Source organism: Furipterus horrens, unplaced genomic scaffold (genome assembly GCF_987537825.1).
Source record: "Furipterus horrens unplaced genomic scaffold, mFurHor1.1.pri manual_scaffold_4, whole genome shotgun sequence".
In the NCBI taxonomy this organism is placed as follows: domain Eukaryota; kingdom Metazoa; phylum Chordata; class Mammalia; order Chiroptera; family Furipteridae; genus Furipterus; species Furipterus horrens.
Window position 1 is genome coordinate 187,160,146 of NW_028327174.1, and position 13,869 is coordinate 187,174,014.

A 13,869-nucleotide genomic window follows, 5' to 3' on the forward strand; every position below is an offset into this window, starting at 1 on the left:
AAGTTTGAATACATTCTTAGCATTACCAGTGCTTCCCAGTGTGAAAGACTTAGACTTGCAATGCCTGTTCAAGAAATAGCACTTACAAATAAGTTGTTTTATCCTTCTTTTGCATAGCGTTTTCAGAAACTGAGAGTAGCGCCGTTTCCGTGTTGTATTTCTAGCTTGGACAGCACACCAGCAAATAATTTTGCAATGTTTGACAGTTCCACCATCTTTTCCTTCCCTACTTAGAAATGGCTGGAGCTTTTGTGGGAGTGTTTTTACTAGCAATGTTCTATGAAGGACTCAAGATAGCCCGAGAGAGCCTGCTGCGCAAGTCACAAGTCAGCATCCGCTACAATTCCATGCCTGTCCCAGGACCAAATGGAACCATTCTTATGGAGACACACAAAACTGTTGGGTAAGGAGATTGAATAGATCCAGATAGAAGTTCTGGAGAGCTGGGTTAGCTAAGCAGGAAAGCAACTATTTTATTTGCTACAGCCCCCTTCTTGAGTTAATGATTCTGTATGATCTTCATCAATTGTCTTTTGGAGGCTTGGGGTTGTGGGTCATGAGCAGGCCAAAGGAGGAATGATAGAACCCTTCTGCAAACATGAATGTTTGTTTTGAATTGTGAGTATTAGTCACTTTGGAAGAAGGTAAGGAATCCATATTGTAAAATATTTGCCAAAATAATAAACAAAAAAAGAAATTCAGGTCAGGGTATAGAAGAATGGCAGAATCTAATTTCTTTCTCTAAAAAGTTGTACCTACCCAGCTCTAGTCTCAGTTTGCTTACCATGTAAGACTGTACAAATGTCTGTATTCCATCAGAGAAAGTATTTGGATGACTACTGGTTTTTCCCCACAGATTGACAAATGCATTTTGAAATTCAGTCTTAATAGAAATGTAGGTCTGAAATCTAATTGGAGTTCAAGGAACCCTACAGACCAATATCCTGCTCTCAAGTAAGCACATTATTTATTCCCATTGTACTGATGAGCTTATGGAAGCCCAAATAGGTTGTGACTTACCTAGGGTGACAGAACTAGTAAATGAAGGAGGGGACTAATAGCTGGATCCCTTGATCCTTTATTAAAAAGTATTAGATTGGCCAATAAGTTCATCTGGCTTTTTCTCTAAGATGGCTGTAATAGCCTTTAGTTATCTCTAACTTCATTCGAAACAATTTTGTTAGGTTAAATTGTGACAGCTGTCATATCAGCGTGCATTTTTTTAAAAAAAGCTTATCAAAATTGGTGAACTTTTGTGTATCCATTTTAGTATCAAAGATGGAAGAAAATAAGCGACATTTTTGGCATATAGTGCTTTATTATTTCAAGAAAGGTAAAAACACAACTGAAACTCAAAAAAAGATTTGTGCAGTGTATAGAGAAAGTGCTGTGGCTGTTCAAACATGTCAGAAGTGGTTTGTGAAGTTTTGTGCTGGAGATTTCTCACTGGACGATGCTCCAAGGTCAGGTAGACCAGTTGAAGTTGTTAGAGATCAAATCGAGACATTAACTGATAACAATCAACGTATACCACGTGGAAGATAGCTGACATACTCAAAATATCCAAATCAATAAAGTTATTGGGGAAAATTAAAAATGTGTCTATTATTTTATGGAAGAAAAACACACGAACTTTTTTGGCCAGCCCAATACTTTCTACTATACTGTCCAACCCTCAATTTTCTTTTCTTTTTTTTTTAGAATGTGAACTTTGCAAAGTTTTAAAGCCTGAAAATGTTCAGGCAAGCACGTATGGCAGGGTTCAGGCGTCCCTTTCAGGATCCAAGGTGGAGGTTAAGCGAGGGGATTAGGCCTGCTTCCTCTCCCCAGCTTCCAAAGAGGGCTGCTCCTGCTGACTTATAACCATACTAGCCATTGCTTATAAACCTGACCACCCTATCACGTTTCATTTCCAGGGATCAATAAACAACGTACGTACACACAAGTACCCATGAGCCACCAGGGTGGCTGTGAGGGAGTCGAGCTTTTGTGACAACTGTTGCCCCTTTCTCCTCCCAGGGGTCTTTGATTGTTGTCTCCCTATTTACTCTCCAGACAGCAGATGCTGAGCTTCCCTCACCTCCTGCAGACAGTGCTGCATATCATCCAGGTGGTCGTCAGCTACTTCCTCATGCTCATCTTCATGACCTACAACGGGTACCTCTGCATTGCTGTCGCAGCGGGGGCCGGCACAGGGTACTTTCTCTTCAGCTGGAAGAAGGCAGTGGTAGTGGACATCACAGAGCATTGCCATTAACGCCCGACTCCATGGCGTGGCGTTACCGATTGCAGTGGAAGCAGTTCAGGACTGGATGACGTAATTCCTACTCCAATCTTCCCTTCTTGCTGCTTATCACCTGCTCAGCAGAGGTTTAGCTAATAGTCTCTGAGCTAAAGTGATAACCCCTGTGACTGTTCTTTCCTGTCTCTATTGAGGTGAAGTCACCCATGAGATGTCTTCTCCACCATTACCTTAGATCCATCCATGTTATATGTTCCTGTCTAATCCCGGTAGCTTTCTATGTGATGAATTGATTACCTGCTTTCTTTTTTTAGTCTCCTGTTTTTATTTTTAACAGACAATCTGTGAATTTAATGGGTTTTTACTGGGTCAGTGGTGGGAAGAATTAACTTCAGCTAGGATTCATGGCAGCTGAGGGAAATTCTTGCCGAACTAAACCCAGAACGCAAACTTAACATTAAAAAATAAGTTCCAGTCTCTGAACTCAATGAGTGGGAAATACATTGTGCCTTTTTTCTAGGTGTGATGTGTTGCACCAAAATCTTTGTGGTGGGCAGAGGGTGGTTTGAGACTAAATACAGGTCTGGAGCTTGCAGAAGTGCACATTCTGGGTGACTGACTTATCTGTTGTGTTCCCACTTAACATTTTAATTAGAATGAACTTGTCAATCAAAAAAAGATGACAGTCAATTTGAGAAAATAGAAATAGATATTTTAAAATAAAACCATTGACATTTTACTTTGCCTTGGTACCTTGGTTTGTCATAACTGAATGAAGCAAGAGAGTTGGAATCATTATCTCCCATTGTTGTTTTTATGTGTCTGCCTTTAAACCGGTGGTTTTCAAACTTTTGCATGCATGAGAATCACAAGGGTTGTTAAAAACACTAGTTGCTGGGCCTCAACCCAGAGCCAGCCCCAAACTGGCATTTCTGACAAGTTCCCAGGTGATGCTTCTGCTGATGGTCAGGGGACCATACTTTGAGAATCTCTGCTTTAAACCTGGTGGGTCGAGCATGGGAATTTGAATTACTGATTGGTAGGTGGTATGTCTGGGCTTCACTCATGTACAAATGCTGCTGGTCAATACTTAATCATTCCACAGACATTTATTCAGCTCCGGCTGTGTGTACCTGCGCCCAAGAACACATGCACAAATGGCTGTAGCCAATGTAATTTTATTAGCATGTATGAAATCACTGTCCTTATTTTTAAAGATCTGTAGTTTCTTGGAAATAGCTTGAAGATTGAGAAACAGCTTTGATCTGTAGTATAAATAAGCCAGTCATAGGCCAGAAGGGCAAAAGTCTAGCCCTGTCTTTGGAGAGGCTTAGGGTGTGGTCGGCTGATGGCCAGACATTCCTTAGCCTCCCAACATCCATGCCCACACCAGGCAGATCCTCATCTAGTGACCATCTTTGTTACTTTTGGGGGCTTAATTAGATCGCAAGACCTCTTTTCTCAATGGAGAATCACGTTGGATTTTTATCTTTTCAATTGTTAGTCTACACTGCAACTTTGTTTCCAGTTCAAACTACCTCCATAAAGTAAGTGACTCTTCTATGCTGGTCTGTTAAATCTTGCACTCCTTGGTGCTAGACTCCAATTGTGCCTCAGGACAGAGGAGACAAAACACAGCTATCCTGTTGGCCTCTGTTGTGGTTTTGAAGTTTTGTACTTTCTTTGTGGGTACAGTTAAATACTGGAGTGAGGAATGTGTACTTCCATGGCCTTGAACTGGGAGGGTTTTGAGCCTACTGGATCAAGGTTAAAACCTAAGAATGAACAGTTAAGAGTTTTGTGCTTTTCTCTCATTCCAGCCCCTTGTAGTGCTGTTACTTAGCAAGAGAAGAGTGAATGACAGGTACTGACAGAATCCAACATTAAGGTGTAAATAGCCTATTATTGCCTCAGAAGTCAAGGAGTAATAAAACCTTGAGAAATGAAATGAGTGTTTAGTAGTTACCCTGGTGCTCTCCAAAAATCTTGGCATGAGCCAAGATTTAGGAACAGGGCCTTATCATTAAGATTTTTTTAAAAATCAAGGCCGGTTTAGACAAAGTACTATGACTTTGAAACTCCCAGAGAGAAACAAGGTTGGGATAGATATTCAAGACTGAGTCTCCCCAAAAACCTGAATTCCAAGAATTCTTAGACTAAGTTGCCAAAGGAGGAAAAAACTAGTGAAGGAGGAAAAAATTAAAACTTAAAGTTCTTTCTTGAGCTCTTGGATTGTGATAATATAATAATCTTATTGACTTTCATTTCTGTATCCCTGTTCATTTGGAATTTAGTGTCTGACTTCTTTGTTACTTTTGGACCCAAATTTCTCTTTTCCTCCTTCCCTGTTCAAATCTGTTTGAAGCCTGTATCCCCATTTCTTTGGCCCCTATTCTGCTTTCCATTTCCCTTCTCTTTCTTTCATAGCTAGATAAAAGATAACTTTTTCCCCTATATCTAGTTTATTAAATCTCCCTAACCCTCTTGAGACTGGACATTACTATGCAGTGGATATAGATATCAGCCAGAAGTTGTAAAACTCAGTAGAGACCTTAAGCACGTTTCAAGGAGCAATTGTCCCACTGGAATTTCTATAAGGTTGGGTAAAGGGCTACCTGGTATCACCTGCAGTTACAGAATCTTAGTTGCTCTCTCCAGTCTATGCTGGAGAAACACTCAGCCCCACAATGATCACATAGGGGATCCTCTGTGTCCACCAGGGAATTGGAGATTAAGGTTTCTTAAATACTTCTGTGATAGGGTTGTCTGGAATTCCCTCTCAGGCTGTGGGGCACTGGTCTTGAGTTCTAGCCACAAAGGGTTAAGAGCCGGAAGGAGAGGGGGTAGGAGGTACACTTTCATGTCATTTAATTTTGATCCTGCCCTCTCCAGCTGCTTTCAGAATATTCATCTAAAGATACAATGTCTGCATTTAATACAATGCCTTAATCCCTGAGTCTACAGGTAACGTTGACTGTTTTAGATTGTAAGCTCCTGGAGAGCAGTATTGCAGTAGTCGGAATGTTTTAACATTGTTGTGTACAAAAGAACAAAATAAATATTTTGATTTCGTGATTCTATGCATGTCTTTTTACCAAGAGTCGTCATCGTCGGCAGCCGTCCGTCTCGAGAGACGATGGTGTAGCTTCTTAAGAGTCTATCTGCACCGCCGAGAATGGCTGTGCAGTCCGACTTGGGAGTGACACGGTATCTGTCTCCTCCCGTGTTGACGCTGGAGTGTCCTCTCCAGTGAAGCTGAAGCTACAGAGCCTGGGCAGGGTGATATGGAGGGTCTGCTGTTGCCCATGCAGCAGACCCCCCCTCTCTTCGCAGCTGAAGGGTCCAAGGGAAAGACGGAGTCAATACAGCTTGGCTTCAGGTGCGCCGCAGGAGTTGCCGGTGTTGACTACAACGTCAAACCGCCTTAGGGACTCCGGCTCCGGATTTTCTGTCGGGGTTTACTCCCTTAGCCTTTCCCCTGAAGAGGTATGCCGCAAGGCAGCGGAGGTTTTTTGGAGTCAGAGTTTTCCTTCTCTGATGTGCCCTGACTGGAAGATCGAACCAGCGACACTTAGCTCGCAGGCCGACGCTCAATCCACTGAGCCAAACCAGCCAGGGCTTTTACCAAGAGTAATATCAGAATAAGTGGCCTCTTCATTGTGCACAGTCTTGGCCATTACCATCAGTTTTTACATGGTCCCTTTGTTTTCATATCATTCTCCTGCTCTACTTAAAATGGCAAGCTAATACATGACACATCTACGGGAAGTTTTGCACAGGCGACAGGGTCTTCATGAAGCTGCAAATATCTCAGGATACCAAGGATTCCTGAATTTAAAAGCTGACTTGTTGGCCCTGGCTGGTGGTGTTCAGTAGGCTGAGTGCTGGCCTGTGAACAAAGGTCATCGGTTCGGTTCCCAGTCAGGGCATATCCTTGGGTTGTGGGCCAGGTTCCCAGCTAGGGGATTCTTTCTCCCTCTTTTCCCCCTCTCTCTAAAAGTAAATAAAAAACTTAAATAAATAAAAACTGATATGACATATCATGATCCTTTCCCTATATTGATGCTATCAGGGAAGGGGTCCCGAGTTGAGCCTCTAGGAACTTCACTGCTGAGCCTTGAGATGAGCTCTGGCCCTGCCCGTCCCTTTGGTAATGCCCAAATGCTGGTGTCATTGCCCTTCCTACTGGCCCCTGGATGGCCACCTTACCACTCAGCACCACTTCTGGTCTCTCCCGTGGTGCAGTATGATGAGCATGGACTTTGTGGAGTCCAGTGTACCTGGGTTTGGATCCTGGCTTTACCACTTGACTAGAAATATGACCTTCAACAAGTTATTTTAATAATCCCTAAGCTTTAGTTTTCTCAATTATAAAAAGGCAATACTAGTACATGTTTGAATTAGGAGCAATATGTATAAAGCTCCAATACATTAAAGATATCCAAGCCATAGTAAGTATATATATTTTTATTATTTGTTTCCTGTCTCATCCCACAACATAATCTCCGTAAGGGCAGGGATTTTACTTTTTGTCTTTGTTCACTGATATATTACTAGCTCCTAGAAAATCCCTGGCACCTTGGAGGAGCTCAATAAATATTTGTTATTGTTATATGAGCTTGCAATTGAACTAGATAGAATACGCAGCTCAATAAGTACAGTACCTGATACAAAGATAAAACAGTAGTAATAGCAACAATGATAGTTGTTACATATCCAGCACTTATGGGCCAGTCATGGTACTAAGCTCATTTCACTACTTCATTCAATTTCCACAATAGTTTCAGATATATAGTCTCCATCATATTGATAAGACAGGCTCACAAAATTTAAATCATTGGCTCCAGATAATAGCAAGAAAGTGACTGTGCTGGAATTTCAGCTCAGACTTCTCACTCCACAATCAATGATTTTTAAAAAATCCTGTTAAGAGAATTTTCCCAAACATAGAAAAGTAGAAAGAGTAATGTCATGAACCCCTCTGCACATACCACTCAGCTTCAACCAACAATGATAAATCCATGGCCAACCTGGTTCCCAGAGTTCATGATCATAACCCCTTGCTATAGGATCAAACTGGTGGAATAGAATATTGACTCCTTATGAGCAAAAGAAGAGCAGACCTCTAACCATGGGAGTGGTTAGGAAAACCTTCCTGAGTTCCGATTTGGTTAAACCCCTCCTCACCATATGATCACCCAGGCTTAATGTGAAGTCCCAAGGGATGGAATATTCAATCCCTGGTCTGTTACTGTGCTCAGGATGTGTGAGGCCTCATCCAAATAAAAACTCTGGGAAGAACTCAATTTGTTAAGTGTATGTGCTTAATTTGGGAATAAAGAATTTTCCACTAAGGCTCATTACTGCCAAGGGACTTGGCGGGGGAGGGGGTTGGGGGGTGGGGGGGGCCTGGGTCCAGAGGAACAAGTTCAGAATGGGAGATTGTTTACACAAAAATCACTAAAATCTAATCTCCACAAGGGCAGGGATCTTTGTTGATTTTGTTCATTGATGTTACTAAGGACCTAGAGTAGTACCTGGCACATCATGGGCACTCAATAATTACTTGCTGAATAAATTAGTTAAATGAGTGACAAGGAAGTGTTCTGTGCTTAGGGGCTTTTAATAAAGATGGGAAGAATGATGTCACCTCTGAAACAATTAGCTTTTCAAGTCTGGGGGTTAACAGTGCTATTATACTTCATTAAGGATGTCTCACACTTTTCCAAAAATATATTTATTTTTAAAAACAGAGAAGTTTTATAGAGTCATATTTTCCAGAGACAAACTAGAGTTCGGATTTCAGCTTGGAGTGAAAGTTAAGCATCAGTAATCTCATGCAGAAGCATTTCTCTCTGCAGGAGGTAAAACATTCTGCCTGACTACAAATACTCAGTTCTCTAAATCTTGTTTGTACTTCTGCCATCACTTTACACCATTCCAGGGCTCTGGCAAGCAAGATAATCCACCTCTAAAATTCAAAACTTCCAAATTGAGATGAACGATTGCTGGGCTTGGCTTGGGGTTTATAACCAATTCGATCATTAATCATCTGTTCCCGGTTCTTGGGGTCACTGCTGAGCCCTATGGCACCTTCGCCATCACTGCCTCCTACAACATCCGCATCTTCCTTTTGTTTCTTACGGGTCTGAAAGTATAAAAGTTTCAGGATTAAGGTAACATGCTTTCCCTTAGCAAATATTTACTTGGCACCACTATGTACTTGGCATAGGGTAAAGGACTGGGTTAGGGTCTATAGAACAATAAATTGAAATCCTAGGTTTGAATGGTTAGGAAAACAAGGTGGGTACAGTAGTCCCCTCTTACCCCCGGTTTTGCGTTCCAAGGTTTCAGTCACCCGTGGTCAACCAAGGTCCAAAAATATTAAATGAGCAATTCCACAAATAAATAATTCATAAGTTTTAAATTGCATCCTGATCTGGAATGTGAATTATCCCTTTGTCCAGCATCTCCGCCCTGTATACACCACCCACCTGAGGGTTATTACTTCGTAGCTGTCTCAATGATCAGAATGACTGTTGCAGTATCACTGTGCATGTGTCCAAGTCACCCTTATAGTAGTCCACCGCTAAGTGACATGCCTGTGTCATTCAAGTTTGCTTATCATCACGTAGCCATTGTACCACCTCACATCATCATAAGAGTGAGTACAGTAAGATATTTCAGTAAGATATTTTGAGAGACAGCCCACATTCACATAACTTTTATTATAGTATATTGTTGTAGTTGTCCTACTTCATTATTAGTTATTGTTGTTAATCTCTTACTGTGCCTAAGTTATAAATTAAACTTTATCACAGGTACATATGTATAGGAAAAAACATAGTATATATAAGGCTCAGTGCTGTCCCTGGGGGCCTTGGAACATATCCTCTGCAGATAAGGGAAGACTTCTATATGATGATAAACAATATAACCCTACCCCCCTGGATGTCACACTCTACCAAGGAAACATGTAAACAGACAATTAAAACATAGGGTGATCTAAGCTATGACAGAGGAAAGCCCATACTGCCGAAGAGACAAAAAGAAGAGGTGAGGAGTGAGGAGTGAAGGTTCAGAGCAGGAAGCTGCAATTAGAAAGCTAAGCAAGAGCTGTCAGAAAAGGGGGAAGGGAAGAGTGTTTCAGTCAATGTATTATTCAAGGTAACAGGTGGGAAAATAACGTGACGGGTAAAACAATAACCACCAGAAATCAGCAGCTTGACTGACATCATGAGATTAAATGTAACACAGGAATAGAAAGTTTGGTGCTATCTTATCAAAAGTCTTGGGGTTTTGTTTTGTTTTCAGAGAAAATCTCTGGCTTTTAAATCATAAGTGACTGCAGAATTCAAAAGATCTATGTCTCAGTTTGACCATTTTCAAAAAGAGATCCTACTATGTAACTAAAGAGAATAGATGATGATGATTTTTCCTTAAGAGAATGAACATATCTTTAATCTAGACTTCCTTACTAAAAGTGGCTCGACTACTCAGATCACTGGAATTGCTTCCATATCTCACCACTTACTGTTAAACTTATAATGCCAATGCCAAAATACTAAAATGAATCACATAAGGTATTACTATACCAACAACTATAAAGCTACTTTTCCTCACCCTGTATATGTAGTTGACTATAATGATTTCCCTAAGTTACTCTCTAGGTAGTCTATTCTACCAATAAGTAATATTAGAAACCTTCCCAAATTACTTTGTGACCACAAGTTCTAAAAAGCAAAGGATGCTATCATTTTATAAGCCATGAAAAACTCTTAGAATATCCAGATGGAATGAAATCATTTAAAGGGCTTCCCACCATGAAAAACTGCTGACTGTTTCAGAACCCAGAGCCACAAAAATGTAATCAAACTGGTTTCATTAAATAAAATATCAGTTTTCTTCTGGTTTCATTCTAGTTCAGGGCAAAACTATCCCTCCCACCTACGGTGCTCTAAAACAGGTCAAACCCACGGGATCCTGCCTTTAGTAGAAAAACTAACTCAATAGTGAGCTGGCTCCACAGAGGCAAAGTTCAGTATGCTAGCACTTTACGAGACTCATTACAACTGAAGTTTAAACCATAAAGTTCATCCTTATGAGGACACTATCATTATGAGCTTTTAAAAAGCAAAAAATTATGATGCTTAGAGAACACTAAAGTCTCTGGGATGAGCAAGAGGGAAAACAAACCCAAGCCATCTGTCTTAATAAGAAGCACACACAGGCTGGGAGCTGAGCCCCCAGAGATATGAATGAGGGAAAAGCAAAGTCAGAGGAGGTATCTGAGAGCAAACAGGCTGGTGATCTGTATAACTATAACACTGTTATCTTCTCTAGCACAATTATAGCAATTCCTTAATGTAATCTAATACTGAGAAATAAATTTTTATGTGTTAAAAAAAGCATATACAATACATGGTAAAGCCATCATGTTCATGGATATGCACAAGATGTAATATCCTCTGCCAAACAGTACAAAATATCTACAAGGACAGCAAATGAAAATAGACTTGTGTTGAGCACCTCCGTTGGGCCTGGTATTGCAGGGGACAGATGCAGAGAAGAATATACTCATTCCTGTCTTCAAGGAGCATATGGTCCAGTGGGGGGAAACAGGAAACGGACAGTTATAATAGAGTGGAGAGTACCTATGAAAGAGGTCAGCCCAGGAGGAAGAGGTTGAACCTAACCTAGCTGGGGAAGGTAGTCAGGAAAGACTTCTGGAAGGAGCTGAGTCAAAAGACGAGTAGGAGTTAGCCTGGCAACAAAAGGCAAAGGGCACTTCAGGTAAAGGAAACAGAGTGCATAGGCACTGAGGGTCAAGTTAAAGATAACTCGGCAATGCAAGATAAAGTGGAGAGATGAGCTAGGGCCTTCTATGCCATCCTATGGAATTTGGACTTGATCCTGAAGACCACTGAAGATTTTAAGCCTTATTAATGCACATCTAACAGTGTGGGTAAGGGTACACTTAACAATACACATTGAGCTCCGACTATGTATTATGTCCTGGGAACAGTGAAAAAGACAGACATGATTTTCACAATCAAGGTTCCTAATGTAAATGGTTTTACAGTAAACAAATCATTGTAAATTATAATAAATGCTACAAAATCAAAGAACAAAGTGTTCTGAGTGACCCTAGTGAGCGTGGATAGGAATGACACACCTAAGTTGGATAGGGTCAGAAGAGGTCTCTCAGACTGAGGAAGTGACATTTAAACAGACATGAAGAAAGAGGGAAATGATATGTGCAAAGGCCACGAGTGATAAAGAGATTTGCGTATTCAAGGAAATGTAAGAAAGCCAGCGTGTCTGGGGTACAGAAGGCAAGGCAACCAGCAGCAGGAAGTAAAACCTGAGAGGGGCCAGAACATACAAAATCCTGTAGGCCATAACATATTGAGATTTTTATCTTTGGTACAGCAAACGGTTGAAGAGTTTTAAGCAGGGGAATGACATGACCTGAACATTTTTAAAGATCATTCTAGATACCTGATGAAGAACAGATAGAAGAAAACAGAATGTAGGTAGAAAGCCACTTTAGGATGCTACTGAAATAGTACAGAGAGATGATGGTTACTTGGACTAGGGTTGGAACAGTGAAGATGAAAAGGTATAGGTAGGTTCTAGAAATATTCTGGAGGTAGACTGAAAGGGCTTACTGACAGATTGTGTATGAAGAGTGAGGGAAAGGGAGAAACTCCAGAGTGACTCCTAGGGTGGTGACTTGAGCAAATGCATAGATATTGATGAGGACTACTGAGGTGAAACTGGCTTGAAAAGAAAATGAGTTTTGTTTTGTTTTGTTTTAACATGTTAAGTACAGTGGACTGAACAATGAAACCCAATGTTATCAGGTCCTAATCCCAGGAATCTGCAAATGTTGTCTTACATAGAAAAAGGATCTCCGCAGATGTGATTAAGTTAAGGATCTTGAGACGAGGGCATTACCCCGGATCATTTGAGAAGGCCCTAAATGCCATCACACATATCATTATAAGAGGGCAAAGGGCAAGTTCAGAGACAGAAGGGAGAAGGCAGTGTGATCAGAGGGGCAGACATCTGCATAGCACAGCCACAAGTCAAGCAATGTCAGCGACCACCAGAAGCTGGAAGAGTCAGGAACCGATTCTCCCCTAGAGCCTCTGGAGAGAGCACGGTCCTTTTGACTCCCTGATTTTCAGTCCAGTGAGACCGATTTCAGACTTTCAGCCTACAGACCTACGAATGAATAAATTTCTGCTGTCCTAAACCACCAAGTTTGTGGTAATTTGTTGCAGCAGCCACAGGAAACTAATAATTAGTCGGAGATGCCTGTAAAAGATCCAAATAAGCTGTTGATATTAAGAGTCTGGAGTTCAAAAGTTAAGAGTTATTGTTTCAAATATACCTAATGGTTTGAAAGTTGTACGCTTACCTCCAAGTCCTTTCGAATGCTCTCAAACTCCTCAATGTCATCAAGCTTCAGCTCCAGGCGGGTTGGTTTTCGTCGCAGCATACTGAAATCTACATGAAGAGCCAGACCCAGTGAACTATTAGCTGTTAAAAATGGCAGAGAGAAGGAAAAACTGGAGGGGATAAATCTCAGCTGCAAATATAAGATCAATTTGTAAGCATGCACACTAAACTGAATGGCAATTCAAAAGACTCATATGGATTCACACGAAGACTTCTAAGCCTTCAGGTGTCTGAACATGACATTTTTATTACATGATAGAGATCCACAACTCAGTTATTCAAAAAAACCCCTCTTTCTTCATGAACTTAAAATAGCAAGTTGCCTATAAGAGAATGTTAGGCAAGTCACTTTAATCTCATGATCCAATCACATTCAAAGATATTTTCTAGCTAAGAGAATAACATTAAAATATCACATCTTGCCCCGGCTGGTGTTGCTCAGCGGATTGAGTGCCGGCCTATGAACAAAAGGGTCGCCAGTTCAATTCCCAGTCAGGGCACATGCCTCGGGTTGTGGGCCAGGTCCCCAACTAGGGGTGTGCAAGAGGCAACCATACATTAACATTTTTCTCCCTCTCTTTCTCCCTCCCTTCTCCTCTCTCTAAAAGTAAATAAATAAGATCTTTTTTAAAAATCACATCTTAATTCAGTCATGTTAGTGGGAGAGTATACAGGCCATTAAATTTGATCAACTACATATAAGAATTGTGAGAGATTTGTGAGCACTCCTGAATACTAAATCAGTTTACTAAATCTCTTCAAAACTCCCTTTAACTCACCGATTCACAGGGTTTTCCTTAGGGTCTAACTAGGTCCTAAGTAGACAGGTCATTCATTAAACAAATACTTCTTGGTGCTCCAGCTGCAGGATTAAAAGGCACAGTCACGATCTGTGGAGAAAACAAATACGTAAACAGAAAACTGCATAGTGCACTAAGAATGTTGATGAAGGTAATGCAATGGCATCACACAGGCCCAATCCACTCTGAGTTGAGTGGAACATGGAGGACTTCCTGGAGGAGACAGTGTCTTAGTTGACTTGTGAAGGGCATTCTAGGCTGAGAGAACAAGGACACAAAGGGGCTCTAGAGAACACTCCAGTCTGAAAACCAAAGGTAATGCTTATGCTAACAAAAAGCTTTTTTTGGAGGAAAGAAACT

At 41.0% G+C, this 13,869-nt stretch overlaps 2 protein-coding genes across 3 annotated transcripts in view; one reads left to right on the plus strand and one right to left on the minus strand.

Annotated features, from left to right (window-relative positions):
- SLC31A1 (solute carrier family 31 member 1) overlaps positions 1–2,420 on the plus strand; it is a 29,130-nt gene extending 26,710 nt beyond the window's left edge. For both annotated transcript variants that reach the window (XM_090274586.1, XM_090274585.1), the window contains 2 exons: positions 235–403; positions 2,056–2,420. In XM_090274586.1, the coding sequence (XP_090130712.1) occupies positions 235–403; positions 2,056–2,257 (371 nt within the window). In that variant the 3' untranslated portion in view covers positions 2,258–2,420. The remainder of the gene's footprint in view (positions 1–234; positions 404–2,055) is intronic.
- Positions 2,421–7,963: 5,543 nt separating this feature from the next.
- On the minus strand, positions 7,964–13,620 carry CDC26 (cell division cycle 26). Its single transcript, XM_090275964.1, has 3 exons — positions 13,489–13,620; positions 12,669–12,757; positions 7,964–8,390 (listed from the first exon to the last, which is right to left on the minus strand). Exons 2-3 carry the CDS (start codon positions 12,747–12,749, stop codon positions 8,214–8,216), a joined length of 258 nt encoding a protein of 85 aa, XP_090132090.1. The 5' UTR covers positions 12,750–12,757; positions 13,489–13,620; the 3' UTR covers positions 7,964–8,213.
- Positions 13,621–13,869: the final 249 nt, after the last annotated feature.

What these genes read in the sequence shown, in the direction of transcription:
- CDC26 (XM_090275964.1), bottom strand. Translation starts at nt 12,749, where the DNA reads ATGCTGCGACGAAAACCAACCCGCCTGGAGCTGAAGCTTGATGACATT. An exon ending in GCATTCGAAAGGACTTGGAG is followed by an intron (nt 8,391 to 12,668) that starts GTAAGCGTACAA and finishes TTATACTTTCAG; the next exon opens with ACCCGTAAGAAACAAAAGGA.